The 26,218-nt window shown below is 49.6% G+C and overlaps 1 protein-coding gene across 1 annotated transcript; it reads right to left on the reverse strand.

Annotated features, from left to right (window-relative positions):
- Positions 1 to 4,195: 4,195 nt before the first annotated feature.
- Positions 4,196 to 22,674, reverse strand: LOC130158831 (BTB/POZ domain-containing protein KCTD8-like). The gene is made up of 3 exons (XM_056359895.1): positions 22,560 to 22,674; positions 15,379 to 15,501; positions 4,196 to 5,081 (listed from the first exon to the last, which is right to left on the reverse strand). Exons 1-3 carry the CDS (start codon positions 22,657 to 22,659, stop codon positions 4,579 to 4,581), a joined length of 726 nt encoding a protein of 241 aa, XP_056215870.1. The 5' UTR covers positions 22,660 to 22,674; the 3' UTR covers positions 4,196 to 4,578.
- Between the last annotated feature and the right edge of the window lie 3,544 nt (positions 22,675 to 26,218).

Below are 26,218 nucleotides of genomic sequence, written 5' to 3' on the forward strand. Positions count from 1 at the left end.
AGCACTGCACCCTGTGCGAGGGACCAGCCTGAGGCAGGGGCTCCTGCTGCTGCTGGAGAGCAGGGGACCGCCCGAGAAGAGTGACGGCCACGTCTGCCACTATGACCCCTGGTTGCCCCAGCCATCTTTTTGGACATGTGCCACTCAGCTCTGATCTCCCTCTTTGGGAATGAGGGTATTTCTGGGCAGAACGGGAGAATGGTCCCTGGGCACTGAAGCCCTCTCAGATTTCTTTTCCAGAGCTGGGGTGCAGACAACAGCCCAACGCCGCCCCCTCAGAGCAGAAGTGCTTCAGAGCTCCTGGTTCTGTCCCATGCCACAGCGATCCCAGCCCTGCTTTCCCTGGGCGGCTCTGCCAGCAGCCGGCATTAAAGATGCAGGAGGCTCCGCTCCCCGCTGCCATACACACGCATAAAGCACATCGAGGCGAGGATATCTGTGTGGCCTGCATTAGCATACTCTTTTCATTCCTAATCCCACCAGACTCCAGAGAAGGAGTTATTGCAGCCTAGGAAAGGAGCACGGATAAATTACAACACATAGTATTTAAGATGCTGCTGCTGTGGGGACCCATCTTCTTTATTTATCACTGACCTTACCCCAGAAGTCCACGTTGGAGCATTTCTGAGGTTGGTTTGAGGCTCAAGCTTCTGCCTTCCCAGCACAGAACCAATGGAGTGATAAGGATCCTGACCACAGCTCAGAGCAGCTGTGTGGCAGGGTGTCCTCCCAGTAATTTGTCAACACCTTGGTCCATCCTTGGGGATGTGGAGAGGATCAAAGCTGGGCTGGAGCACCCAGCTCCTGGGTGGACAGCCATTTAATGTTATTCAATGAGGTGCAATGTGAAAATTGCCAAAGACTGCGGTGTTTTTGTTCCCTGGCAGCTTGCAATAGGTTTTCCCTTAAAAGCCCTCAGCCGTTTTTGTATCAAAAACACATTCCCAGCTGAGAACTGCAAAACAATTGGGGTGGGGGAGGGAATGTAAATTGGCATTTCATAGTTTGATTGCTGATGCCTCCTCTGAAGGAACTGCTTGCTGGATCTAATTGTTTAGCCCAAGAATTTAATGATGCTATTAATAATTAACTGTTCCATACACTTTACACTGGCTCCTTAAACGCATTGGATTTTTGTTATTCTCTGGCACTCCTGTATAAACAATTTTTCCCTCCTAATTCCTTCTCATATTTCAGCTTTACTTGGTAGAATTAGTGTGATATGCAAAATATAGAAAGCTATTGCTGGTTGACACCTTTGCTGCTACAGCAGACTTAAAGTGTGACAGGTCCTTTCCGAGTGCATGCCAGTGAGTGGCAGCTTTCCCAGGGAAGGGGGGAGAATGATGAGCTAAAGAGCACATCAGCGACCTCCCATCTTTTCCAGTGGTCTATGCGACAGGACAAAGATGCAAGGAAACTCCCAGGGCAGAGGAAGGTCGAGGAAATTTCCACTGTGAAGTTATAACCTAGAAACCATCAGTGTTAACCATTTCTTTGTTGTTCTGCGTGTGTCAGGAACATGCGTGTTTCTGAGTACATGTGTGTATCCACGCATGGATGAGAGGTACTTCTAGTCGCTGATACCTCAGAGCTCCTCATCATCTGTGTAGCTGCCGATGAACCCTTTTTTTTCCTGGGGTAGGTGTAGGGGATGGACACGGTGGGGTGCAGGCAGTTTCCTGAGACCTTTGGGACGGAAGGTAATTGTGAAAATGTAAACTCCCATTTCTAATTAATTGCAGATTAAGTTAAAAATAGAGTCTGTTATATAAAATGTATCTTGAAAGCCCTGGTCTGGCTGGTTACACAATACCCAGGACAATAATCTCTAATTAGGGGTGAAAATGCTCCAGGTGTGATTTTTGAAAACAGGCAGAGCAAAACAGTCGGGAAACAGCTCGTTTTCCTGGTGTGACCCACTCTTCACCCCCAAGTGCATCCTCATGCCAGGCTGGGGTTTATCCTCTGCTCCATCCCCAGACGTCCCATCTCACTCCGTGCAGCAAGCAGAAAACTCTCAGGGTGGTACCCAGTCACCACGCGCAAACCTGGAGGTCCCCAAACACTTTTAACCCCCAATTTCCCTGAAAGGCAAATCCCACCTCGGGGCTGAGGACACAGCCTTTCCCTCCCCGCAGTTCGAGCAGTGCTGGTGGTTCTTCATGGCTGTTTAACAGGCATGGCCCCTGTTGCGCCACAGCCCGACGAACCGCGCCACAGCTCCTCTCCAAAGGTCGTTTGTGTTGGCCGGCGCCCAGCTTAAAAGCAGTTCATTTATCTCTTGTGTGCGTGCAGAGCTGGCTGGCTCTCAGACGGGCAAATTCTTTTGCTGCTTAGCGTTTGCCATCGGAGCGGTGACCTGCAGGCACGATGGGTGCCAGCAGAGAGCTCCAGGAAGGATGCAGAAGGACCTCAAAGGGCTTCTGCCAGAAGCAAACCTCTGCTTCCCACCCAAAACCCCGACTGACCCTGACACCAAGGAATTGGTTTTAGAGCAGGGCTGGCACTTCTTGTTGCTGGAGGCTGATCAAAGCTGGTAGGAGAGCCTGGCTGGACCGTGTCTTAGGGTGGGAGAAGCTGTGATCCTGAAGGCACAGATCCTGGGGAAAGCAGACAGATGGGGCTGGTTCCAACTGCCAGATCCACTGCAGGGATGTTTGGCAGCTGGTCCTAGCACCAGCAATGCTTTCCGCAGCCCTTTCTACTGAAGTGCCTCCAGTGCAACCATGGACAAGCTCCAGATCCGGTGGCCCCTGCCTAAGCCCCCTCCCATGACACTTTTACTCTTGTAAGTTCCATGTACGCCTGTCTCCTGGGAACTGAAGGTCCTGTGCAGGGGATGATGTTGTTCCTGCCACCCTTTATGGAGCCTTTTGCTGGCTGCCAGCTCTGCCCAGGGGTTATCTCTCACTGCTCCAGCTCTCTGCATTCTTGCAAACACTTTCCTAGTGTGGCTGCATATAAAAGGAAGAAGAATGCAGATCCAGTCTCTCCATCCACTCCCCAAGAGGCCAAGCAATTCCTTGCTGCTGGCAGAGCCTCACCCCACAGCAAACACTCGTCGGGTTTTTCATTTAATTCATTTTTATTTAATCTGAAAAAGGATTATCTGTCACCTGAGGAGCCGCTTGGAGATCACAGTCAGAGCACAATGCGGTTTCTTTGCAATGTGCAGGGGTTTCCCTGAATCATCCCAGGGGCCACGGACAGACACTGGGGGTGAGGAAAGTTGCTGTTTGCAGAGCAATGGACTTCTCTGACTTGCTGGAGGATGAGGCAGGTGCTGGGGGTGGTGAGATGCAGGACCGGGGGGACTGTCTCATGGGGCTCCCATGGGCAACAGGGAACAGACTGACTTCAAGTGTCACAGCTCAGATCAGCCCAGGTCTGTACTCTGCTACTCACCTTCCTTGCTCCTCCCAGGACCTTGAAAACCACTGTTTCTGGTTGCTGGGACCAAAGCTTCCCTTGACTATCACAGCCCCAACTAGGTCTTCTCCACTATCCAGCTGTGCATCCCCCAGCTGGCCTATCCAGCACCTCTATCACAAAGTTCTCTACAAAACTCCCCAGAAATCTCTGGGACTACTTGTATCCTGACCCATTGTCCTTCCAGCAGGTATCAGGGAGGCTGAAGTCTCGCATGAGAGCAGAGTTTGTCACTCAGAGGCTTCCTCAAGTTAAAGGCTTTGTGCCTTTCCTCCCATTGATGGGGTGGTCCGTAACATGCTCCCACCCCAAAGTCACCTTCCCACACCGTCCTCTGATCCTGACCCATGGGCGCACACCCAGAGGGTCACCCATCCTGTGGAGGAGCCCCATCCACCTGAGCTGCTCCCACTGTCCTTGCAAGGTGGGGCTCCTTGGTCATCAGAGGCGATGTCAGCCTGCTCAGCCCGGGGCAGGGCAGCACCCTCCCTCTCACTGGCTCATTTCTGGCTGGAGGCCCAAACGCAAGGTTGGGCAGTGTTCAAGGGTTCGTGTAAGAAAAGGAACATATCTGCAAAACATCATGACCTCTCATGAAAAGAAGGTTTTGCTGAATCCACTTGCAAACATTACAGATGGAGAATGTATGGGACTCGGATATAAAAATTCCATTAATTTCAGGAAAATTGAATGTCTAAACCACTTGTAGAGTTTTGAATGGCTACGTTCAAACATCTGTACCAAAGAAAGAGGTGAGGAGACTGGAGTTAATTTTTGACACAAACTATATTTTATTATTTGAAATGCCAGGAAAATTCATTCTCATTACATGTGGGAACTTCTGCTGGGTGGTAGCTTTGGCCCTGTACATTCACCCTGGACCTCCTCCTTTTTCTCTATGACCCTCCATATATGCTTGTGCCACTTGGGATATCATACGTCCCTCCGGATGGCCATGGCAAGGAGCACACTGTTGTGGGTACAGGCTTGTAACCCTTTTGACTTCTGGATGGGCTTAATGAGCAACCTACGCTCCTCATTTTGGGAGCATGGACAGCCTTTACCACCTGCTACCCAGGGGATGTCGGTGGAGATACTCAACGTACCCAGGACATCCTTCTCCAGAACAGGAGACAAGGTCTCCTCTCATAGCTGGTATTTCTTCAGCAGCTCGCTTTGCCACTGCCGCTTCTTGTTGGGAAAGGCAACAGGGATCTTGATCTTACGGAATTCCTCGATGCATTTCCCCAGCTCAGACTCCAGCGCCCGTCTCTCCTCGCTCACTGCTGCTGCAGCCACAGGACTGACCTCCACCCCGTTCTCCTTCACTGCTGTGTGGTCGCTGTTTCTCCTCTGCCCCATCTGCTTCACCTCCTCCAGCTTCTTCATGGACTTGGAGAAGTCCAGGGTGTTGGGGCAGGCTGGGCACTCCTCGGGGGCTTCTGGCCATGGCAAGGAGTCGGTGGGGCTGGGGTCCCTCACCTCTGACTGGGGGTCTTTGCCTAGGAGAGTCTCATCTGTGGCAGGAGTCAGGTTGGGCTCGTTGTAGCTGCTCATGCCGGAGGTTGCAAAGTCATCCCCACTGCTGGGGTCAGCTGGGTCCTGCCTCGTCTCATGGCTCTGCTCCGGCTCCTCTGGGTTGCCGTGGGCTGGGGAAGGAAAGCAGAGAGCTGCGTGAGGAGTAGGAGCTTGCACAGCCCCTGGTGACAGGCTGCATCTCGAGCCAGGCTGGGGTGCAGCCAGGCTGGGGGGCAGGTAGCTCGTCTCCGTTGGGCACAGGGCACGTACAACTGGGTCCCTGTGGGGTGGCCAGCTGGGCAAGCAAAGCCCAGCCACCACTCTGGTGAACCTTTCCCCAGGCCCTGGGGCCAGCCCCAGGTGGGCTTGTGGGGTCCTGGAAAGGTTATGGGCTTCCTGCGGTCTGTGGTTTTGTCTGCAGTGGTGCTGAGGGATGCTCAGCATGGGAGTGGTCCAAACCAGAAACCTGAGATGCAAGGGGCCCTGAAATGGAAGAAGAAACCACACAGCCTCCCGCAAGTCCTCGGGCAGGGCTTGCACATGCTTTTGTTTGTTAACAACAGTGGAAAACAAGCAGTGACTCTGCATGGGAAAGCCTCTGTGTTTCAATTACCAGCTGCCAGGGAAAAGCAGGGAGAAAAGTTAATGGGAGCAGCTAAAAAGGCATTTAGCAGAGGTGCCCCTGCTCCCCTCCCCAGGTCTGCAAAGAGCAGCAAATGCTTTTAAAGCCGAACCTTGGGGAGTGTTCACTAATGCCCGTGCCTTGCATGGGTGAGAAGGTGAGAGGGGTCTTGACCCAGCCCAGCAGACCCTTCCCACACATCCCTCCTGACTGCTGGTGGCAGCCAAGCCATGCCATCACCTCTGGTGCTGTCCCACCAACAGTGGCTACCACACTGCTCTCATCACCCGAGGGATGCGGAGGAAGCTGAAGATGGGCTCGTGGGGCTCTGGAATTACCGTGGGATGTGACAGGCTCAGTGGTGGGACAGCCGAGGTCGTTCTCAAAATGTTGTTTAGCAGAGATTTGTTTTGAAAGTTGTTTTGTATTGGTTTTCTTTTTCCTTCCCCCTTAAAGTTCTTGTTTTTCTAAATATCTTTGGTAGAAACATGGGCCTTCCTGCTCTTTGGAGGCTTTGGGACAAGGGGCTGTTTCTTGTCATTGTTTTCATTTGCACGGCTGCTTTTTTTGGCCAGTGACTTTCTTCCCCTCACAATAACAAGAATTGTTTTTCCGAGCAGCAGTATCAACCTGGCAGCGGTATTCATTGCTTCCTCTCAAAGCACTCAAAAAAGCTCCGCTTTAAAAAAACCCTGTGTGCAGCTTTAACCTGAGTAGTGCCTCCCATCTGCTGCTCTCCAGGTTGCCACTCGTAGTACCCCCCGCCTGCCTTTCGGTTTCCAGCCCTCCTCCTATTTCCACCGGCGCAGTGCTGGGGCTGAACAGTCACCCTTGCATTGCAAACACTCTGGTCGTCACAGCAAAAGTGGATTGTGAAAAAAATGTTCTGTGGGGTTTCATAGGAAGCGATTACCACCGGGGTGTGAATTATCCTCAACCTTTTCCCCTCCTCACGTTGCAGTTTTCCATACAGGACTATACAAGGGAGCGCACAGGACTCGGCAGTTACTGTCGGTAGCTAACGTTGCATATAGGCAGTCGATGAGCATCACCCAGTAATGAATCTGCCCAACGATGAATGGCAATTAGTGCTGCAACATCTGCCCTGACCAGATGTGCTCCAATCTTTGCTATGAACACGTGAAAGCAATCAAAAGGGAGTTTGAGTCCTGATCAAAAGTGTAGATCTAGTATAGGAAAAGCAGCGGAGTCTGGGAGAGGCTGTCCTGGTGCCACCCTCCCCCTGGCTTCTCCCAGGGGAGTTTTCCCTGTCCCTTTTCTCTCAGGTTTGTTCCTCTCCTTTCTTTATCCCTTAAGGCACTTTTGACTATCGAGCTGCTGGATGCCCTCAGTGATGGCTCCACGAGCAGGTCTCCCTGTGGGAGGTCTGCCCGGGGGAGCTGAGGTAGGGAGGACCCCAGAGCAGCTGAGGTTGGCTTCAAGGTGAACCCACTAAATCCTGCTGGAAAGCCACTGTCCCATTTCTCCGAAGAGCTCTGAAAACAAAGATTTTTCTCTAAAATATCTAAATTCCTGACCTGCTGGGAATTTTTTTAAGTACATCTGCTAGCAGAGATACAAGGCAGGTTATAAAGTATTTCTATTTTAAATTCCTCATCCTATACTTTGCCCCCCTCCATGGAAGCAGAAAATGTCAAGGTGGATTTTCTTCTTCCTTGAAAACTTTTTGTAAGGACAGAGTTTGGTTTTTTCCCCTCTTCCTTCCTGTTCTTTCTTTCTTTCTCTCTCTTTTTTTTTTTTTTTTCATTTTCTTGAACAGCTCCAGCACTGAAGTTACTAGAGGTGGAAAGCGTAAATGTCATCCATCACTGGGCAGAAATCTTGAAGGGTAGATTTTCTTTGCCAGATCTCTCCAGGAAGTTACAAGGATGCATCTTTGCCCCAAATTCTTTGACTGATGGAATGAAGTCTCTAAAGTTCTTATACTGCTTTAAGCATCTTATCTGCGAGCCTCACAACTGCATTTGTGCAATGGGGAGCTGAAGCGTGGGGAACATAAGCTGATGAACCCGAATTCATACATGGAGTCTATGGCTTAGCTGGAGACTGAATTAAAATCTCGTCAATTCTTCTCTAGCATCTTAGCTCCCAGACCATCCAGTGACTGTAGCTGCCTTGGTATAGCGGTTTTTTTCTAAAGCTTTCAAAACATTTTACATCACATTACTCCCAATTGAGGCACAGAAAAGTGAAATAACTTGTTTAAGGTCACCAGGCTGAGAACAAAACCAAGTCTCCTGAGTACGGCTTCTGCACGCTCACCATACCATACCATACCATACCATACCATACCATACCATACCATACCATACCATACCATACCATACCATACCATACCATACCATACCATACCATACCATACCATACCATACCATACCATACCATACCATACTGCTTTCCTTTGTGTGGTCTGGCAAGGCTACTAACTGCAGCCTCCACACTGTTGCAACCTCTCCGCTCTTGCTACATTCCCATTGCACCTGGGTCTGCCCGAGACACACAGTGGGCTGCCGAGCCTGGGGAGAGCAGCACAAGGGTGTAGACCCACACTGAAAGATCCCGTACTAGAATACAGGTTTGCTAAAGCGTTATTTCTTTGCTTTGAAACTGCTGAGGAGGTGGTCTTCAGGCCTTTCCTGTGCTTCTCCAGTGCACAGCTTTGTCCATATCTTTTGCAGGTACCAGCAGTATAATTATGCTAATTTAGGTATGATGAGGTAGTTTAGACTATCTGTAGGTAGCCAAGGGACTTTGCGCAAAGGAACAAGTGAGTCTTAATGACTTGTCTTTGGAAATAGTCATTAATTGCCCATAACAACTTACTTACCTTTGTTCTTTCTCACTCACCAAGGGCATGTTATCCAGCCTGTTCTGGCTGGTTCTCAGACTCACATCTGATCTTGCACTCACTGCAAAATGAAGACCGCAGCAAGTTTTTATTTTCTCCCCATCACAGAACCACAGAATCTCTCAGGTTGGAAGGGAACCCATCAGGATCATCAAGTCCAGCTCCCTGCTCCTTGCAGGACCACTTAACACTAAACCATATGACTATGTTTTAATAAGTCCAGATGCTCCTTGAACTCTGATAGGCTTGGAGCTATGACCACTTCCCCAGGGCGCCTGGACCAGCAACCGACCACCATATGGTGCTGAAACACGTGGTTCCTCTTGGCCAAGCATCCTGGCCAAGCATCACAGCCCAGGAGTTCACCTGCATGGGCACATGTGTTTCCAAGCAGCAAAGGACTGGAGGGGAGCCAAAAGCAATGCGGATTTGCAGAAGTCTTCTGAGGAAAGTCAGCTCCATGTTGGAATTTGCAGGCTCCAACAACAGGCAGATGTCAAGGGATGGATGTTCATCTTGGCCACTCTTGTACACTGGCCACCAGTAGGTATCCCATGACTGGTACAAGACACTTAGGTCTTGAAGTCTGTGCTTAACCCTGTCCATGAAACCAGAGTTTTTCTGTCCCCAGCTGAAAGGCTGGGGTGTGCTGTTAGGATGAGGGTGTGCTTTGTTCCATGTGTTAGTGATTTCAAGAGTGTGGGGATCTCTTTGGCTGTCTGACCTGAACCAAACCTGACACCAAATGCCCTGGACTCTGAGGCAGTCCAGGTCTTCCAGGGTATTTCCTTGTCATTGATGTTCTTGATATCTTTGGACAAATAACTTCATTTTTCCTCAGGCTAAGCTTCCCTCACATTTGTGTGTCTTGACATTGAGAGCCTGGCAATATGGGGATACAGCTCCTGGGATGATTCTAGATACCTCACAGCTCTTCTTCTGACTGCACCTCACAGCTACTGAACTGGGAAAAGAGATCTGCTATGCAGACCAAGTTTTTCACCACTTTTTACTTTTCTTAGACTTCGCTGCCTATGTGATGCTTCCGTCTGCTTTAGAGCATCAATTAGAGTGCAGAAGTGACACTTCCGACGCAGCCCCATGGTGCTGGTAGAAGCCCTGCTGAGTGCAATTATCGGGCTCCTGCACACGGTGAGCTCGTGCTTTGCAGGGGGAAGCACACACTGTCCCAACCCCTTGCTGCTTTTTTGGATAGCATTCTATTTTTCCAGAGTGTTTGACGAGATGAGCTCATGATGTGCCAGGAGCCTGGGGCTCAGGCTCACACTCTTGGGTTTGCTTCTCTGTCTCCGTGCTTCCAGCTGAAGGGGGTTGCCGTAAGGTCCTGATGTACACAGCTGAAGAGGAGGTTCATTCCTGGGGTGCCTCCCCAGCCAAACAGGGGATCTTCAGCTCAGACTGCGTTGGACTCAATGGTTGCTTTTCCTTTTCCATCATTTCCTGCAGAGACCCAAATTTCCCCAAAACAGAAAAGGAGATTCTTCTTTTTTGTCCCATACAAAAGTATTCTCTGAGCAAATACCAGGCAGCCAAGCAGAGCTGGGCATCAGAGGGAAAGCCCCACCAGGGGTAGAAGCAGAGCTCTGTGCATCTCAGACTATTTCTATTCCATGGCTTTACTTCAACAGCTCCTTTCCTTCTGGTTTTTAAATGAAAAAATGCTGCAACACATTGCTTGGGGTCAAACAGGAACATCTCAGTTCCTTCACAACCTTATTAAACTCCTTTCCAGCCTCTTAAACTTAGGGTGTTGTGGCACAAAGATGGGTGAAAATTCCAAAACAAGAGCTGGAAGAGCATGTTTAGTTTGTGCATGTGTGTGTGGCTGGAGAAGGGGGACAGGAGCCTGAACAGTTCACTGCAATCAAAGTTTTGCTTGCCCTAAAAGTGCATTCAGAATACTGATTTGCTTTTCATCCAAAACTCTTACTTGAGAACCTGATAGTGACGGGGAGCGTAGACTGTGTCCAGAAAGCAGGGGGTGATGGAAACAGTTGCAGGTTTTATATGTATATAGAAAGAGCAACTTCCCCCAGAAAGTGCCAGCCTGTGTCTGCCCCGAGTTAAGCGATCACCAGTGGTGGCCAGCACAGGCTGGATGTTCACCAGGATGCACAGGGGGTATGCAGAGCTTACCTATGCCCGACGCAATGCAGATGCTTCTGTGCAAGCTCCTAGACCCCATCGATCTCAGGTCCTGCCTCTACCTGAACTGTTCATTAAAAAGTCAAGCTGAGCCCAGAAAGCTGGGGTTTGCTCTCCTGGTTGGCTCTAATCTCCCTTATTTTGTCAAAGAAGGACAAGACTCAGCATAAATAAGTGTCTTTGACCCTATCTGCCAGCAGCCGTAGCCTATGCGTTCCCAAGAGCCTCGGTTGCACCAGTTGTGCCAGCAAATGTTGTTGCTAAATCTGCAGCATCGGTGACTGTTGTGAATGGATTAACTGCTATGGCAACCCCAGCAGGACCCGGGGGTGCCAGGACCAGGACGGACAAACAGCCTTTGGCTTTAAACTTCCCTGTTAAAACCCAAGGTCCCTTCGTTGCTCTGCAGAGTAATATATATAAATTTATCAGCACAGGAGCTGCTTTTGCTTTGCATATTCTAAAAATGTCTGTTTAATGGCTTTAATCTGGCTGGCAGATAGTGCTGGGAGCTTCATGTGCAGTTGTGCCAATGCCCTTTGCTCTCAGGCTGGTACCCGGGCCCAGCCACGCAGCCCTGGGAATGCCCGTTAGTGCTGAGCTGGCTCTCCACAGAGCCCTGGATCCCTTTGCAGAAGGTACCAAGCTCAGCAGGACACACCAGCTAGGCTGGTTATCTGAGAAGTGCAGGTGGAGAGAGTGGCTTGAGCCCAAAACTCCTTGCATGGGTGGCAGAAAACCTAGCTTGATTCTCCCCGCTATTTTAATAATCAATTCCTGCTGTTACAAATCCTCAGCAAGAACCAGGAGAAAAAACCAGCAAGGGGCACCTCTTGAAAGACCCAATCTTGCAGCCTTGAACAAATAATCCAGATTTTTCTCCATCATTCAGGTTGTCCTTTGCTGTCAGGAGGAGACAAGGTGGGTTCGGGAATCAGGGATTTCAGGTTTTTTTCCTGAGGGCTGATCGAAGCATGAGCTACTGTCCTTGGAGTGAAGGTCCAGCTCCCAAAGGCAGAGGAAAGCTGGTCAGCAGTATCTGCTGGCGTTGGTACCCTGTGTCCATGGATGCTCAATGCCCTGCAGTACCCCTTGGTGGGCAGTAGCTTTGTTTCCCCATTCCTCCCAGGCCCTCTGTGGTAAAGATGTTAAGAACAGTTTGGGAAGTGTGTAAATGATGGACATGTGCTCACAAACATCACCCTTTTCACCTCCTGTGGGTATGACGGTCACAACTTCACCTCTAATACAGATGTTTAGCTTGCAGGATCGTGGTACATGTACAGGCAACGTGGCTGCAGGAAAAAAATACCCTCAAGAGCGTTCATCTAAATACAGTAAGTATTGGCTGGGCGCTTGTGAATATACACACACAGGGCAGGAATGGGTGCGATGTGGAAATGCCTCCATCCTGCAAGCCTGTGCACTGGAAAAATGCAGCAGCCTGGTGGAATGGGCATATGAACGCTGTGTAATTCAGACCTTATTTGCATTTAAATCAGCAAGTCTGTCATGAAGAACCTATGGATATCTAACTCAAAGCACCTTTTGTTCTATGTGACTTCTGTCAGTACCCAGGGTCTGTCTGGAGATGGAAGAAGCACCATAAAGGGTGCATTTCTGCTGCTAAAGCCCCCGCCGTGATCTAAATCAGCGCTCACCATTCTCTAAGCCCCTCAGTGAATGCTGACACGATATCCATCAGTGGGCTAATTGCTCTTCTGAGTTCATGCCATGATGGTTTTAATCTCAACTTTCTCCTTATTTCCTCTGCTCCCTGGAGCTGGCAGAAGCTGACACGGCACAAGCGGAGCTGTGCAAGGGCTGTAGCCTGCCTGCTGAGGAAGGAGAGAACTGTGCCTGCGTGGCGTCTGGGGCTCTGACTGTGTGCTCTTTGCCTTAACCACACAGTTTATTGCTGCAATTCAAATCCGTGCCTGTGAAACTGTTTATGTTTCCCAAACATATCTTTTTTGTTGTTGTTTTGGAAGGGTACGAGCTCTGCTGCCAGTTTTAGACTGTTTCCTGCTCAGTGTGGATCTGTGCAGTCCCAATATTACTTCCCCCTTATTCATTAGCAGTGGATATTTGCCCAAGGGATAATGCCACTGGTTAATGTAGCATCTGCGCTAATTTGCTTCAGTTCTGGCACTCCTGCGGAAGGTGGGAGAAGCAGCAGCAAATCCCCCCCTCCAAGGGTCTCCCAACTCTCGCTGCCTTCTCTGGCATGGCTAGGCAGAAATTTTGCTTCCCCCTGGTGCTGGGGTGTCCCAGGTCCTTGAAAAGTCCTTTCTGAGAATAACATATGCATGCAATCTGCTGGAGGAGTGGCTGTGAAGTATCTGTGACATGCCTCCCAAAGTATGGCCAGCTGAGGGGTGATGAATACATACATGATGGACAGCAGCTTTATTGGACCAAGACTTTGCATGATTGCTTCATTTGGACAGGCTTTTTGAGTGCAATGACTCTAGCTTTATGGCAGGGATGGGAATTACAGCACGTTTCATTTTGGCAAAGCAGAATGGTTTCAGACACAAGAGGTCAAATTCCGGTGACGGTGCAGAGCCAGGCCCTCAGATGTTGTAAGCTGCTGCAACTGAGGCCAATGGAGCCATGCTGATTTACATCAGCAAAACATCTGTCCCAGGGTAGACATTTCAATACCACGTGAAGGAAAAGCAGCTTTCACTAGGCACTTCTTGTCAAGCCAATCAGTATGGGTAAGACCTGCCTATTTCTTGGCAGGAATTAATCATCAATACTGTGTATGGCCAAGCCTTGCCATGAGGAGCTGCTCAGCTAAGAGGAGCAGCTTGAGGAGCTGCTCAGCTAAGAGGAGCAGCTCCTGGTCAGCCTGAGCTGGGTCCGCAGCTTGGAGTCCACAGGAGACAACAGCAGCTGGGGAGCAGCCACCCCTGTGCTGAGTCCTTCAAGCTGGAAGAGGCCAAGAGGTCTTTCCAAGGGCATGAGCTGGTGTTGGGAATGCCTACCTGGAGCAAATCATCGCTAAAACCCAAATGGGTGTCCCAGTGGGAGTTATCACATCGGTTATTACCACTCTGTTTGGTGCCCTTAAAGAATTGCCGGGTTTCTTAAACAGCTGAAATATTTCTTAACCTTACTCTAACAACCATAAAGGTATTTCAGCATATACTTAAAAGAATCATGGAATCGTTTAGGTTGGAAAAGACCTTTAAGATCATCAACTCCAACCATTAAACCAGCACTGTCAAGTCCATCACTAAATCGTGTCCCCAAGCACCACAGCTACGTGTTTTTTAAATGCTTCCAGGGATGGTGATTCCACTGCCTCCCTGGGCAGCCTGTCCCAGTGGTTGACTACCCTTTTGGTGAAGAAATTTTTCCTAATATCCAATCTAAACCTCCCCGGTCGCAACTTGAGGCTGTTTGCTCCTGACAATCATTGGCAGACTTTGAGGGTATGCACCCTTCTCAAGCCACCCATTTCTGTCCAGGATGAATTTGTCCCCAGCCACAGAAGATCGTCACTGGACATGTCCCTGAGGTGGGATGACAGTTTTCTGCCTGCATCCACAGCTTTGAAAAGGTTATAGAGGAAATAAATTGTGCAAATGAAAAAATGAAGCACAGAAATTGTTTGGCATTGATATTTGGGGGAGAAGAGGGATTCTTGGGCTCTCCTAGTCATTGGCTGTAAGGTCATGGAAGGACATTAAGTCTTACATGGTTAGAAGCCCCAGAAACTAATGACTACCCGTTGAGTTTCTGCTTCACTGGGTTCCCTCTACATGAGCAAATGAAAGACAGGTGAATCCAGCAAAGCAGCAGGTCCCCACACCGGGATTTGCATCTTCATGTCTTTTGTTGGGAAATTCCAGCAAACAGGTGTTTGTACTTTCTCCCGTGTCAGGAAACAGCAAAGGTTGTCTTGTGGTTTCTCAGGAGGAGGTCAAGGCTGATCCTGTTTTTGGGAAGGGATGAACGCTTGCAACCCAGGAGATGTGATTCAACCTTTTCACCTGCTCTCTGCTATGGCATGCACACTGGGAAACTGATTTCTGGAAGCAGCTCAGCATGGGAAATCTGTTGAGTGCGGGAGAGCCTATAGTGCCCTGGTGTTGACTTACGATTCACTTAAATATACAGCAAGTCCGCACCAGTACAGGTACATCTGGTGAGAGTGGTGACTTGGAGGATCCACCTTGCCCAGGATCGATACTCATGAGCAGAGACCTCGCACTGCCTGGAAGTCTGCCAGAAGACGCCCTGTCACCCTCCTGTGATAAAGCTGAGCAGTAGGGTCGTGGGAGCTAAACTAGAGCACCCCAGGTTGCACAGCAGGCTATGAAGAAAACCATGAAGCTTGCATACAGGAAGCCTCAAGCCCACATCCCATCTTCCCACCTGATGGAATGAGGTTATAATAGCAGTCCAGACCCAGTCACAGTTCCTCCAGAAGAGACAGCCCTTACCGTGCCATCTGCCTCTCACCGGCCAGTTCTCCAGTCTGGGGTGTCCTCCCCGAACTGAGTGCAAGCCAATGAGCCTTTAACTCCAAGCCTGGGCCAAGCTTGGCATAGGTGTAACTAGAATCAGGAGTAAATCGTTAGGGATGAAGGAATGGGATACAGCAGGAAGAGGGAGAGACTATGACACGGGGCTGGCAGGAACACGTGTCCCTGTCGAGTGCCTGCTGCTAAGGGCAGGTCCCTCGAGCTGAGCAGAGCAGGGCTCTGCAGGCTGTGACTGCAGGCACCCCGGCACAGCACACTGGCATGTTTCTCACCTGGAAGTACTTCTGCTGTGTCTGTCTTGAGATCCAGGATGGGTTCAGAAGAAGACATGTGCTTTTTGGGGCTGTACTCTGTTTCTGAAGGCTCGGGAATAGGCAGGCTAAGCCAGGAGCTACCTAAAAAAGTCAAGACCGAAAGAAGAAAATCTTAGATGGCAAGCGATGCTCAGGGAGTGTGACAAGGGACCAGGGTGGCGTGCAGTGCCCACACTAGACATCTGGTTGCCCACAGAGTCTAAAGCACCTCCCGAGGCAGCGCACTGGGTGTCTAGAGCAGGGAGTGATCTGGACAGCATCTGCTGTGATCCTCCCCTGTGCGTCTCCCAGTCCCCTTCTTAGGGTGGTATTTCAGCTATGGGAAGTGCCTGCAACCACCTCCCACAGCCTCCCACTGTGCATTGCTATTCTTCCTCCTTCTTTGAAGCTCTTCTTCTGCCTCTTTCCTAAACCTTTACACCACTGGATTTCAAGACATTGCTTCATTACCACTGAATTTGCAAACAGTGAGGAAATACCAAAGTGTTTATCCTAAACTAAGATTAGTGCTCCAGTTCTTCCATCTTTGTCTTTCCTGATGTTTCTGTGCAGATACTTAAATTTCCCGTATAGCACACATACAACTTTGGTTCTAATTGTAGTTCCTACCCCACCCATAAAAGGGATTTTCCTCTCCATGGCAGCCTCAGAGCTGGATCATCCCACTGGCATGCAGCACAATAAATCCAGGCTTCTTTGTTTCTACTTGCTCTGCCCACAACAGTGGCTGCTGCCTCTGCAAGACATGCTTGTGTGGGGCAGTTCTGCTAGAAATCCCCCCAAATCATTTGGGATTGGCATCTCTGGGCTGCTCACATGTCCAGAGGCTGCTGTGTGCACTGCAGGAGTGAAGTCAGAGTGGGACACACATATGTGCATACGTACACACATACACAGCCCAGCGCGTGGCCCTCCACACCCTCTCATCATTGTAGGTCTCCTTTTTACTCTACAAACACACATAGCATGCTGGAAAAATAGGCTGTGTCTGGCAGGAGAAGTTTCAAGGGTGCTAGCGTGTCTGCCTGCACCCCACGTCCCGCAGTGGCGCAGGGCAGAGGCACGTGCCTTGTAAGCACATTCATGTCCCCACTTTCCCCCCTGGCTCCCATGCATCCGCACGCTGTATGCTGACACCGTGTGACACACAGGCACACTCTTGCTTTGATCTAAATATTTCAGTGCTAAATACCCCACTGAAGTACTTGTACACTGCTGCGGGTCCAGCACAGGGCACAACACAGCCGTGACCCAGCCAGGTCCCTGCGATACAGCCACTGTGTCCACTGATCTCACCGATGCTCTTCTGAACTCCATTTTCACACACTTGAAGCTGCTGCTCATCTTCGGGGCAGGTATCTCCACTCTACCACACCCACAAGCTAAGAATCACTGTCCAACAGCTAATGAGCAGCTGTAGACCAGAACATAGGCTCTCCACGCATCGGAGATGGAGACACCATGTGCCACACTGGCTCTGCCTTTCCAAAAGCTGGACCACTGCTTGCCCAACTGACACGGCAGCTAAGTGGAGCTTTCTCAGTGCAGCCACCTCTGCTCTTGCGGAGGGATAAGCAGCATTTGGCCAAAGTGCCCCTGATTTGGCACGCAATGAAGATGTGCTCTGCCTCGCCATGGGAAGCAAGGGGTGGAACTGCGTGCCCCAACCTCTGCAAGACCAAGAGCTGAGCAGCTTTCTATGGCTTGTCGTTGTCAGAAACCAGGACAAAAAACCCTGACAGACAACCTGGTCATGCCTGACCTCCACGATCCAGCACTCATGGACCAGAATAAGATGCTCTATCCAGGAGAGGGCAGCAGAATCCCAGCATGCTCCATGCCTATTGCCACCATCATCAGCTGTGGTTTCCAAGAGTCAATTTCTTACTCTGTCCTAAGATGTAAACACATCTTTCTACTTCCCTTGACAACAACCTTCATCCAGAGACTCTGTCAAAGTCTTTGTGGTCACTGTATGTCAGTGCATCTATAAAAGTTTCTAGATAATCATAGAATCATTTAGGTTGGAAAAGACCTTTAGGATCACGTCCCAGAGTAGCTGGTTTTGTACTCAGTTAAGCAGAGGGACTGTCTGCAGTCCCAAATTAAAATCTAGAGGAGGAAGGCTGAGTCAAATTCAGTGCCATGGGGCCCTAGCAAACCCTTTTGGGAGCTGCGTGGGATGAGCAGGGCAGAGCTCAGCCACCCAACAGTCACCGTGAGCAATGTCCTTTCTGGCAGACCTGACCCCTCTCTCCTGCGGTTGCAGATGCCCCTGATCACAGGACACAGGGAACAGCAGCCAACCCCTCCGCATGGGACAAGAGAACATGGGGTTGAGTTGAGGTCCTGGCATGCAAGTGGAGGAGGAAAGAGTTTTCAGTGGCATGAGAACTGCAACACTGAGGCTCCATCACTAAATTTTCATGGCTGAGGTTCCCCAGGCACCTTCCAAACACCTGCCCAGCATCCAGCAGACCTTCAGCAGGGGCCAGGCCACTGGGTTTCTTCTTCCACATGCTGTCATGCAGCAGATGAGAGTGGCTGTGCAAGCCAGTGCTTATTAAAGATTTAAAAGGCAAGCTGTCAGCACTGCTGCTAAAGATGGGCTTTTCCTCATATAGCTCTATCCCTCTCTAATACTAATAGGATTGGAAGGAGGGACATGGCAGCGTACCGACCAGCTGAGGGTGAATGTTTTTTCCTTGCACAGGCTTTGCACACCTTGAGGGATCTTTCCACCAATTTGCTTATCTTCCAGCACCCTCCTGGGTTTTCTGGGATTTTGGGTTAATCCCTCATACTCTGCAAAGGGAGGTGGTGCAGCCTGGGAGCAGAGGCACAGAGGAGAAACTGCTCTCTCCTGGCTGTCCCTCCTCCTGACACCTCTGCCAAGCGAACACAAGATGCCCTCCCGCCTCCCCCGCAAGCTGGCAGAGGGGTCTGTGTTCTCCGTGTCCGTCACCGGAACAACTGCATTAATCCCCATTTTGTTTAAAATTACAGCTGGGCAATGGCTGGAGTTTCCATTTTTGCAAGGACTTTTTGGGATCGGAAGCCTGGATTTGGACCAGGCTGGAACAAACACAAAGAGTTTCATCCTTCTCTGCAAAGGAAGATGCTAAAATCAAAACCCATTCCAGCATCATTTCTCGAGCTATTAAACTTTCTTTTTTAGTGATAGATCCTATAAACATTTTTTCAAAAGGCATTTTGACATGATGCAAACTGCCTGAATGTGTGATTTCCTTCTAAAATGGAGCAAAACTAGACCAATTTCAGGATAAAGTTAAAGTTAAATCTATGGCGATAGAGGTCAGTTTCATCCCAGTTTTTCTTTCCCACTCCACTTAGTATATCACTCTCTCACTCTCCCCTTTGGTTAAATTAATTAAGTTTGTGAATCACTGAGATTAACTGATACTGAAGGACACAGTATAAATAGTTTTGCTTAATTGCCTGTAGCCAAAGGTGGGGCAGCAAACTTCACCTCTTCTTCACAGATAGGGTTGGGGTTTCTTCTGCAGGGAGTCAGCAGGGAGGATAACTGGCAACCCCCTGCCCCGTGCCCCTGGAATCAGCCTCCATGTCTGTCAGGGGATTTCCCCGGTCTCTGCATCCTCCTCCTGACCTGCAGGATTTCTCCCATAGCCACAGTCGCTCTGTGCCCTGCACACCCCTGGACCTGCCACAGCTTCCCAGCAAGAGCTACTGAGAGCACCCACGGTACCAGCTCGGCGGGGTCAAACTCCCCCCTGCACTGGCCTGGATGAGGCGTTACTGCCGAGAGAGCTGCCCAATTTGCAGCATCCAGGATTTCACCCACTGATGGGGGAGACAACCAAATGCCCATGGTCACATAGGGATGCAGAAACAGAGTCAGGAATGAGCTCAGATCTCATGATAGAAAAAAACTCCAACCTCATAATGACACCACACAATACAGTGTAGTGTCTTGGGAGTTTCTGTGCTGCAGAGCTCTCCAGGCGTATGAGGGATTGCATGTGTTCATAGCAATGACTTCAACACCATTAGCTCATCTTGCTCTTTAATCAGTGCCATATGTGCAACGTATAGGCAGGCTGTGTATCACATCCAGTTTATGGCTGGATTGGAAGTGACGGCCTTGAAACCATAAAATGGTAGTTAAAGTCATCATAATCCTTTTGCTGTCTTTTACCTTCTAAACTCAGGACACGCAATTGGCTGGTGCTCTTGGTCTTAGTCCTGGGTTAAATGTGTCTTTGGTGATGGGCACAGCGACAGAGGAGAGGAGAGGAGAGGAGAGGAGAGGAGAGGAGAGGAGAGGAGAGGAGAGGAGAGGAGAGGAGAGGAGAGGAGAGGAGAGGAGAGGAGAGGAGAGGAGAGGAGAGGAGAGGAGAGGAGAGGAGAGGAGAGGAGAGGAGAGAGGAGAGGGGATGGGGAGGCAAGCCAGGAAACGAATGCTCCGTTGGAGTCAGCCAGAGCAGGGCTTGAGGAAATCCAGATCTTGGCTTGTCCATCTGGCAGGACTGAATCACGAGAAGGCAGTTATTAAAGAGATACAGGTTTTTGTTGGTCCCCTGCCAGTCTCGTTCAACAAGGAGGCAAATGAGCAAATAAAACAGAAGCCCCCCTGGTTTCACTGACACCGTGTGGCAGGTGAAGCCACCTCTGCCTGCCGGTGCCAGAAGCCTGGGGTCTGTCCAGCCCACAGTGAGAGGGTCAATGCTTCCCCCACCTCACAAGCATGGAAACACAGGTCAGGAGGCATAAAGACTTGTCCAGGGTTGAGATGGAAGCCCCTCGCCTGAGCTAAAACTTTATATCCTATCCTTCTGGGGCTGTACACACCCCTTCTCTGAGCTGTTTTCCCTCATCAAGGCACAGCTTCAGCCATAGTATTTGAAAAGTCCATTTCAGCAATAAGGAGATGGCAGAAAGGACAGCGTTGTCTTGGCTCAACATTTCCACCTAGCCAATTTCCTTGCTCTCTCCAGGGAACACCATCCAGATGGTCTAACCTTTCTGTTTTCTGCTAAAACTCAGCTATACTGTGCCATTTTGAATGGAAAACAGCTCCCCAGTCAAGTGCTTCTTGTTCTTTGGGCTCACCAGTTTACAAAAAACCCAACCAATTCCTGCCCACCAACCCCCGTGTGCAAAGAGGAAGGTTCCTTCAAGAGCATCAAGGCAGCACTTGTATGGGAGTCAATGAGGAAAGGTGAGGAACGTGTTCCCCATGTCACAGCTTCCAGGAGGACTGTACATATGAACATGCTGTTCCCAATGATCGTTCCTTGGCAGTGTCTGCTGCACAGAACAGCCTCCAGCTGTCTGTCTTTAGACAGGAACCTGCATTTCTCTGAATTTTCCAGGAGTCACTTTCAGAAAGCGGCCCTATCGGCAGTTTCCAAGTGGATGTAACTGCCCTCACTTCCTATCCAGATGTTTTTGCCAAGCAGAAAATCCACAAACTAATGGCCTCATGGGGAGATCCCAGGCAGGGCTGGGAGATTTCTGAGTTTGGTGGCCAAATTGGAAGTGTCAGCCACAGGAAGGCAAGAGGGAAAGGTGGGGATCATTGCAACTCTTAATATACTGGGGGGAAGAGCAAACTGGAATCCTTTCTTCATGTCAAACCAATTTTTTTCCTCAACACCAAAGGGAAGAGTTGCATTCTGCATTTGGTTAAGAAAAGCAAAGGGCTTAAATTCCCCAAAGCAAGGCGGCTGCCCAGGAAAGGCACTGCCTGTCTGCACGGAGCAGGCGATGTCCTGTACATGTAGCATGGATCCACATTTCCTTCATCCAAGCAGAGTCTTAGCTTCTGGGTGAGAAGAAAGGGGAAATGGCCTCTCCTCTTTCTCCTCCTTCCAGAAATTCTTGTCCTATTTTGCAGAAACTCTGCCCAGTTTGACCCAGATCTGTGAGAACTTTGGGGTCAGGCAACACAGCAACGTGCTGCAGTGTGCTCTGTGTTTCGGTGCCCCTGGTGAGCATCTTCCTCTTGGAGACTCACACCAGACTTCATGGCTTTCTCTTCTCTTTTGGTGTCAGTTTGGGGAGCTAAGGTCTGCTCCTAAGGTCTGCAGCTGCATCAATTACACCAGCTGAAGCCTGTCCCAGTACAAAGAGATGCTCTAGGTAGACCCCTGGGTCCAGCTGAGCACCCCATCCTCATGCCAGGGGTCCAGCCCAGACGTGTGAACAGATACTCCTTCTCCAGCCAGAGTAGACAGAAGAAGCATCATTTCTTTCCAGCAGTGAGCTGTAGAGAGATGAAGCAATTTGCAGAGAACTAACCCGCTTCACCCCCCAAAAAGAGACAAAGCCTACAGACTGCAAAGTCTCCCTCCCACTTCAATTTTCTCCGACTCTTTGTGCCTTTTCCTACTTGAAGAGAGTTCGAGGCCAGTATATCACTCATTGGAAAACGTACCAGAGTCTAATCCAGCCCTCGGAAGCCTCCCTTCCATGTTACAGCTGCAGTTTTCCCCTTTCCATTTCCTTTTTGGAGCATTAAGTCCTTTGGGCAATGACTATTTGTGGTTCTGGACTACAGCCTTTCCCAAAAGCTGAGGAATGTGCAGAATAAAACCTCCCTGTGCAGCTCTGGGAGCCAAGCACGAGCTGAGCAGTGCAGGGGAGCTGTGCTTTTGAGTGAGGTACAGCCTCATGCAGACCGCCCTGTGGGCCAGCACCCCCACGCGTGCAGATGCTTACTGGAACGTCTGATTCACCGTCCCCGCTCCAACGTCCAAGGTTTGTATGAGCGGAGCTGCCTCTCCTCCGAGCCTCCTTCGGCTCTCCTCACCTTTTCAAGAGACTAAACCCCAGGGTTTGGGAAGATATCGAAATCCCTGCTGAAAGGTGTTGGCTCAGCTCCACTTCTGGTCTCAAACCCAGTTTGGCCCACAAACCCAACCGCTTGGGTGATATCCTATGGGTGTAGCGAAGGGACTGAAGCCACCGAGGAGGTTTTCCTGGCCAGGGAGACCAAGCACTGGGCCACCTGGGAATCATAAGCAGCACAAAGGCACTACTGAATCTCAAATCCTCTAGACACCTCCTTGCCCAGAGACACCTGAACCCCCATCTACACCAGCACCCTCACCTGCTCCCAGGCTTGCCCTAGGACATCCCTGGTGGTGATTTACCTGGAAGGCTGCAGTGCCTGGACAGCTGCCGGGAGACATGGCCTTGCACAACAGGACCTAGAAACAAAGGAGAAGGTGTGAGTCTGGCTCTCCACTCCATGTGATAGCTTTCTGGTAACCTCTCTTCACATGAGCACACCCATTTGGGAGGGATTGAAGGAAAGAAAAAGAGTGCTGTGGTCCTATACTGTGAAAAAATTATTTTCAGGGAATTCCCCTGGGATGTGCACCATGAACCTGGCCAGGTTTTACAGTGCATGGCACATGGTCTTCTTTCAAAATGTGTCTGGTAGGTACCCTGCTGCACTCCTCTGGAGCATCTAATGCCTTTTTGAGGCACAGAGTAAGCTGACACCCTCTTTAATCCAGGAACAACTTCACCAGCTCAAACCCATCTCGGTGCATCAGCTAAACAGATGCCCTTGCACTAGCAGAAACCAGCAGTTTTCTGAAGGGAACATTTATTGTCAAAGATGCCCTGTAGGCCAACCAATGGGCTAGGACATCCCTTCCCCTGAGATGAGGAAGATTTTGGAGCAGGTCAGCCTCTTGGGTTAGGAGGTCTTCCTTGGGACTCTTGGTGGGGTTACAAGCCTGGGCATCACAACCACCACATCTCTATTCATGCTTTTCCCACGTGGAGGAGCGAAGGAGCTGCCCTCCTGCTCCCTGGAGGCCTGGAGGATAGCCCCTGCTTTTCATCCCTGGAAGCCTGAGCTGTAGAAAGGTACAAACAGCCCATTTTCTGCTTGCAGGGGAGGAGGGGGAGGTCTGGAGGTCAGCCCCAAATGGTTTATTCATTCATTTGGTTTCGTCATGGAAGAACGGTGGGCTGAAACAAGACATCTCTCCTCCTCTGGCTGTAGCCACTTGCTACTGAAAAGAAATCTTCCCTAGAAACTCATTAATACAGTGTGGAGAGGCAGGTTAAAATTAAACTTAATCCTGAAATATTGTTTGAAAAGGTGAAATTAGAATATTTTGCTTAAAAGCTGCAGAAGGAAACACATTTTTCACATGCCAAAAAAGGGTTTTTCAGCACTATTTCCTGTACTTTTTGATGAATTTGCAGCTAGTTTTAATTAACCCCAAACCTGCATTTTTCAGCTAATAAATGGTTCACCTGAGCCTGTTTGCAATGATCCATTTAGGAATTGTAACTGCTTCTGTACGTAGCAAGCAAATTGAAATAATAATTAAAGACAGAATTAAAAGCCGCCTGTGTGCTTCTAATACACGGGGAAAAAAAAAATCTGTTCGTCTTATGTTAAGTCAACAAACTAGTGGATAATGGAGAACAGTTAATACATTTTCCTGAGGGCTTTTTGATAAAGGCCATCAAAGAGGCTTTTAAGGAAACTCAATAGCCAAAGGGGGATTGTCTAACTTCCACAGTGTATTAAAAGCTTATTAAGACAGAGAAAAGAAGAAATGGAATCAAGAGTTCATTCTCAACATATAAATAATATAATAATAGGGCATCCCTGAGAGTCCATCTTAGGATGAAAGTCTTTTATGAACGATGCAAGGGGAAAAGGGCGAACAGTCAAGTGGAAAAATTTTGCAGGGAAGAGAAAATAGTATCAGCTGGCCAAGGCTGGTGTAAGCTCAAGGGGACTTCGTGGAGGTAAGCTAATGAAGAGCCTGCCAGCAGGTTAAACGAAATGGCAAGCGGTGAAAAGAAGGGCACATTAGAAAAAGTCACTTGAACTTTTCATACACCTTCATGGGTTTTAAATCAGCCTCAGTGATTCAGGAGAGAGGAAAAAAAAGGATAAGACCCCAGTGTACTGATGAGCAGATGAGGAAATGCTGGCTCAGGAGGCAGGGGCGGCACAGACAGTAGGCTGCACTGGGGAAGCGGGATAAGAAACCACATAAAATACAAAAAGTACCTTTAGGGAATAGAGTAGCACTCTAAGTTTAGTCCTGGCCACTTCTCCTTAGGACAGACAGTCAAGATTAAAGCCTGCCCAAAGCCGTTCAGTAAAATTGCAAAAGGCATAAAGGGAGTTTTACAACGAAGAGAGTGAGATCAGGGTAGTGAAAGCTAGAGAGGACAGAAATATGGAGAAAGCTGATGGGAGCACCAGCATCATCATAAAAAGACATGTTTTTTCAGAGAAGCTCCTTTTAAGGAAGTCAGCCTTCCAAAATTATTCGAGATAAGATTGAACATGATAGGAGACAGAAACCAGGATGCTGCGGGGCACTGGGCATCGCCCACAGGCTGGGGTTAAGGAGGGATTCTCCTGCAGCAGGGCTAATGCAAACCAGAGCAGGGGTTTCTTCCAGCTTGGCCTGAAATCTCTCAGCCAGGCACCATCCAAGGCAGGACACGGAGCTGGACACGCGCTCTGCCTGCTCCTGCCTGATAAATCCTCCCCTCCTGATCTTGTTTTCTAATGTAATAGCTTGCATTTTCAGTCTGCACATGTATAATTTCTAGATGGGCCAGGGCACTTAATACCCGTTGGTTTATTCATTAATAGAAAGCTTTTCAGTTTTCCTTTAACATCATTCAGGTCTGATATGATTACAGAACATGTCCAGTGCTGAGCTCATATTTCTGAGAAAGGAGTGATAATTAGATGATGGTCGTGCAGCCTGGAGGGAGATGGGCAGGAGGAGATGCCTGGGGAATAGAAAGGGCAGCTGATGGGTGGAAAGGCTCTTGTGCCAGTGGCTGAACCCTGTGGTCCAGCCTCTCTGGGTCCAGCCTCTCTGGCCCCTGCCCATCCTCAGAGGCTCACCTCAGAGTGCAACGTGTCTTTAGCAGAAGCAGGGGCAAGGCCAGGATGTTTTTTACCCCTGTTGTTTGTGGAAGAATTAATCAGAAAATTGCAGCCCACCAGGCTTTAAGGTTGGAGCTAAATCCCTTCAAATCGGAGTCACTGAGCTCCCATCCACTGATTATTTAAATAATGGCTTGATTTTTATTTTATTTGATTCTGGTCTTCAGAAGAAAAAAAAAAAAAGAAAAAAAAAAGAAACCTGGATTTTGTTTCAGATCAGATGTAAAATGGCATGACACATAAACCAGCTTTGCTGGATTACATCTCCTTGCCAGCTATGCAGGTAGGTGAGGGCGGGCACTGCCCTGCATGCAGGGAAAAGCCAGCCTGGTAAACACTGGGAATGTGGGATCACCAGGAGGAAAGGCAAGGGAGGAAGCCAAGCCTGTTGCTCTCCCTTCCCTGTTAAAATTTACATCAAGGCTGATTTCAGTCTTGTTGTGGCAGGTGAAGAGCAAAAAGATACTGCTGGCCACAAAGAGGTACTTTCAGATGGTCTGGGTTTGGTGGCCTCAGGCGAGCCATAGCTTCTCCTCCGAAAAAGGGGTCTAGGCAGAGAAAAGTGACAATATTTCGTGAAGACATGAAGGAGAAAGCGGTTGGCTCAGCAGCAGGACTCCTCCTTCACTGCCCTTCCCCACCGCATCCCATGGGCAGAAAGGGCTGCGCTGCAGCAGGGCGGTGGGGGGGTTGCAGAAGATCTGAGTGGAGGGGACACCACCACTGTCACATGCCATTCAACACTTGCAGACCAGGCCGAGGGGCTCAGGGGCTGGGCCAGCACAGTCTGGGGGGGCTCCTTGAAGAGCTCGTGAGCAGAGGCAACCCTATAAGCTACTGAGTGGCATGAGTTCACCAACAGGC

Source organism: Falco biarmicus, chromosome 14 (genome assembly GCF_023638135.1).
Source record: "Falco biarmicus isolate bFalBia1 chromosome 14, bFalBia1.pri, whole genome shotgun sequence".
NCBI lineage: Eukaryota > Metazoa > Chordata > Aves > Falconiformes > Falconidae > Falco > Falco biarmicus.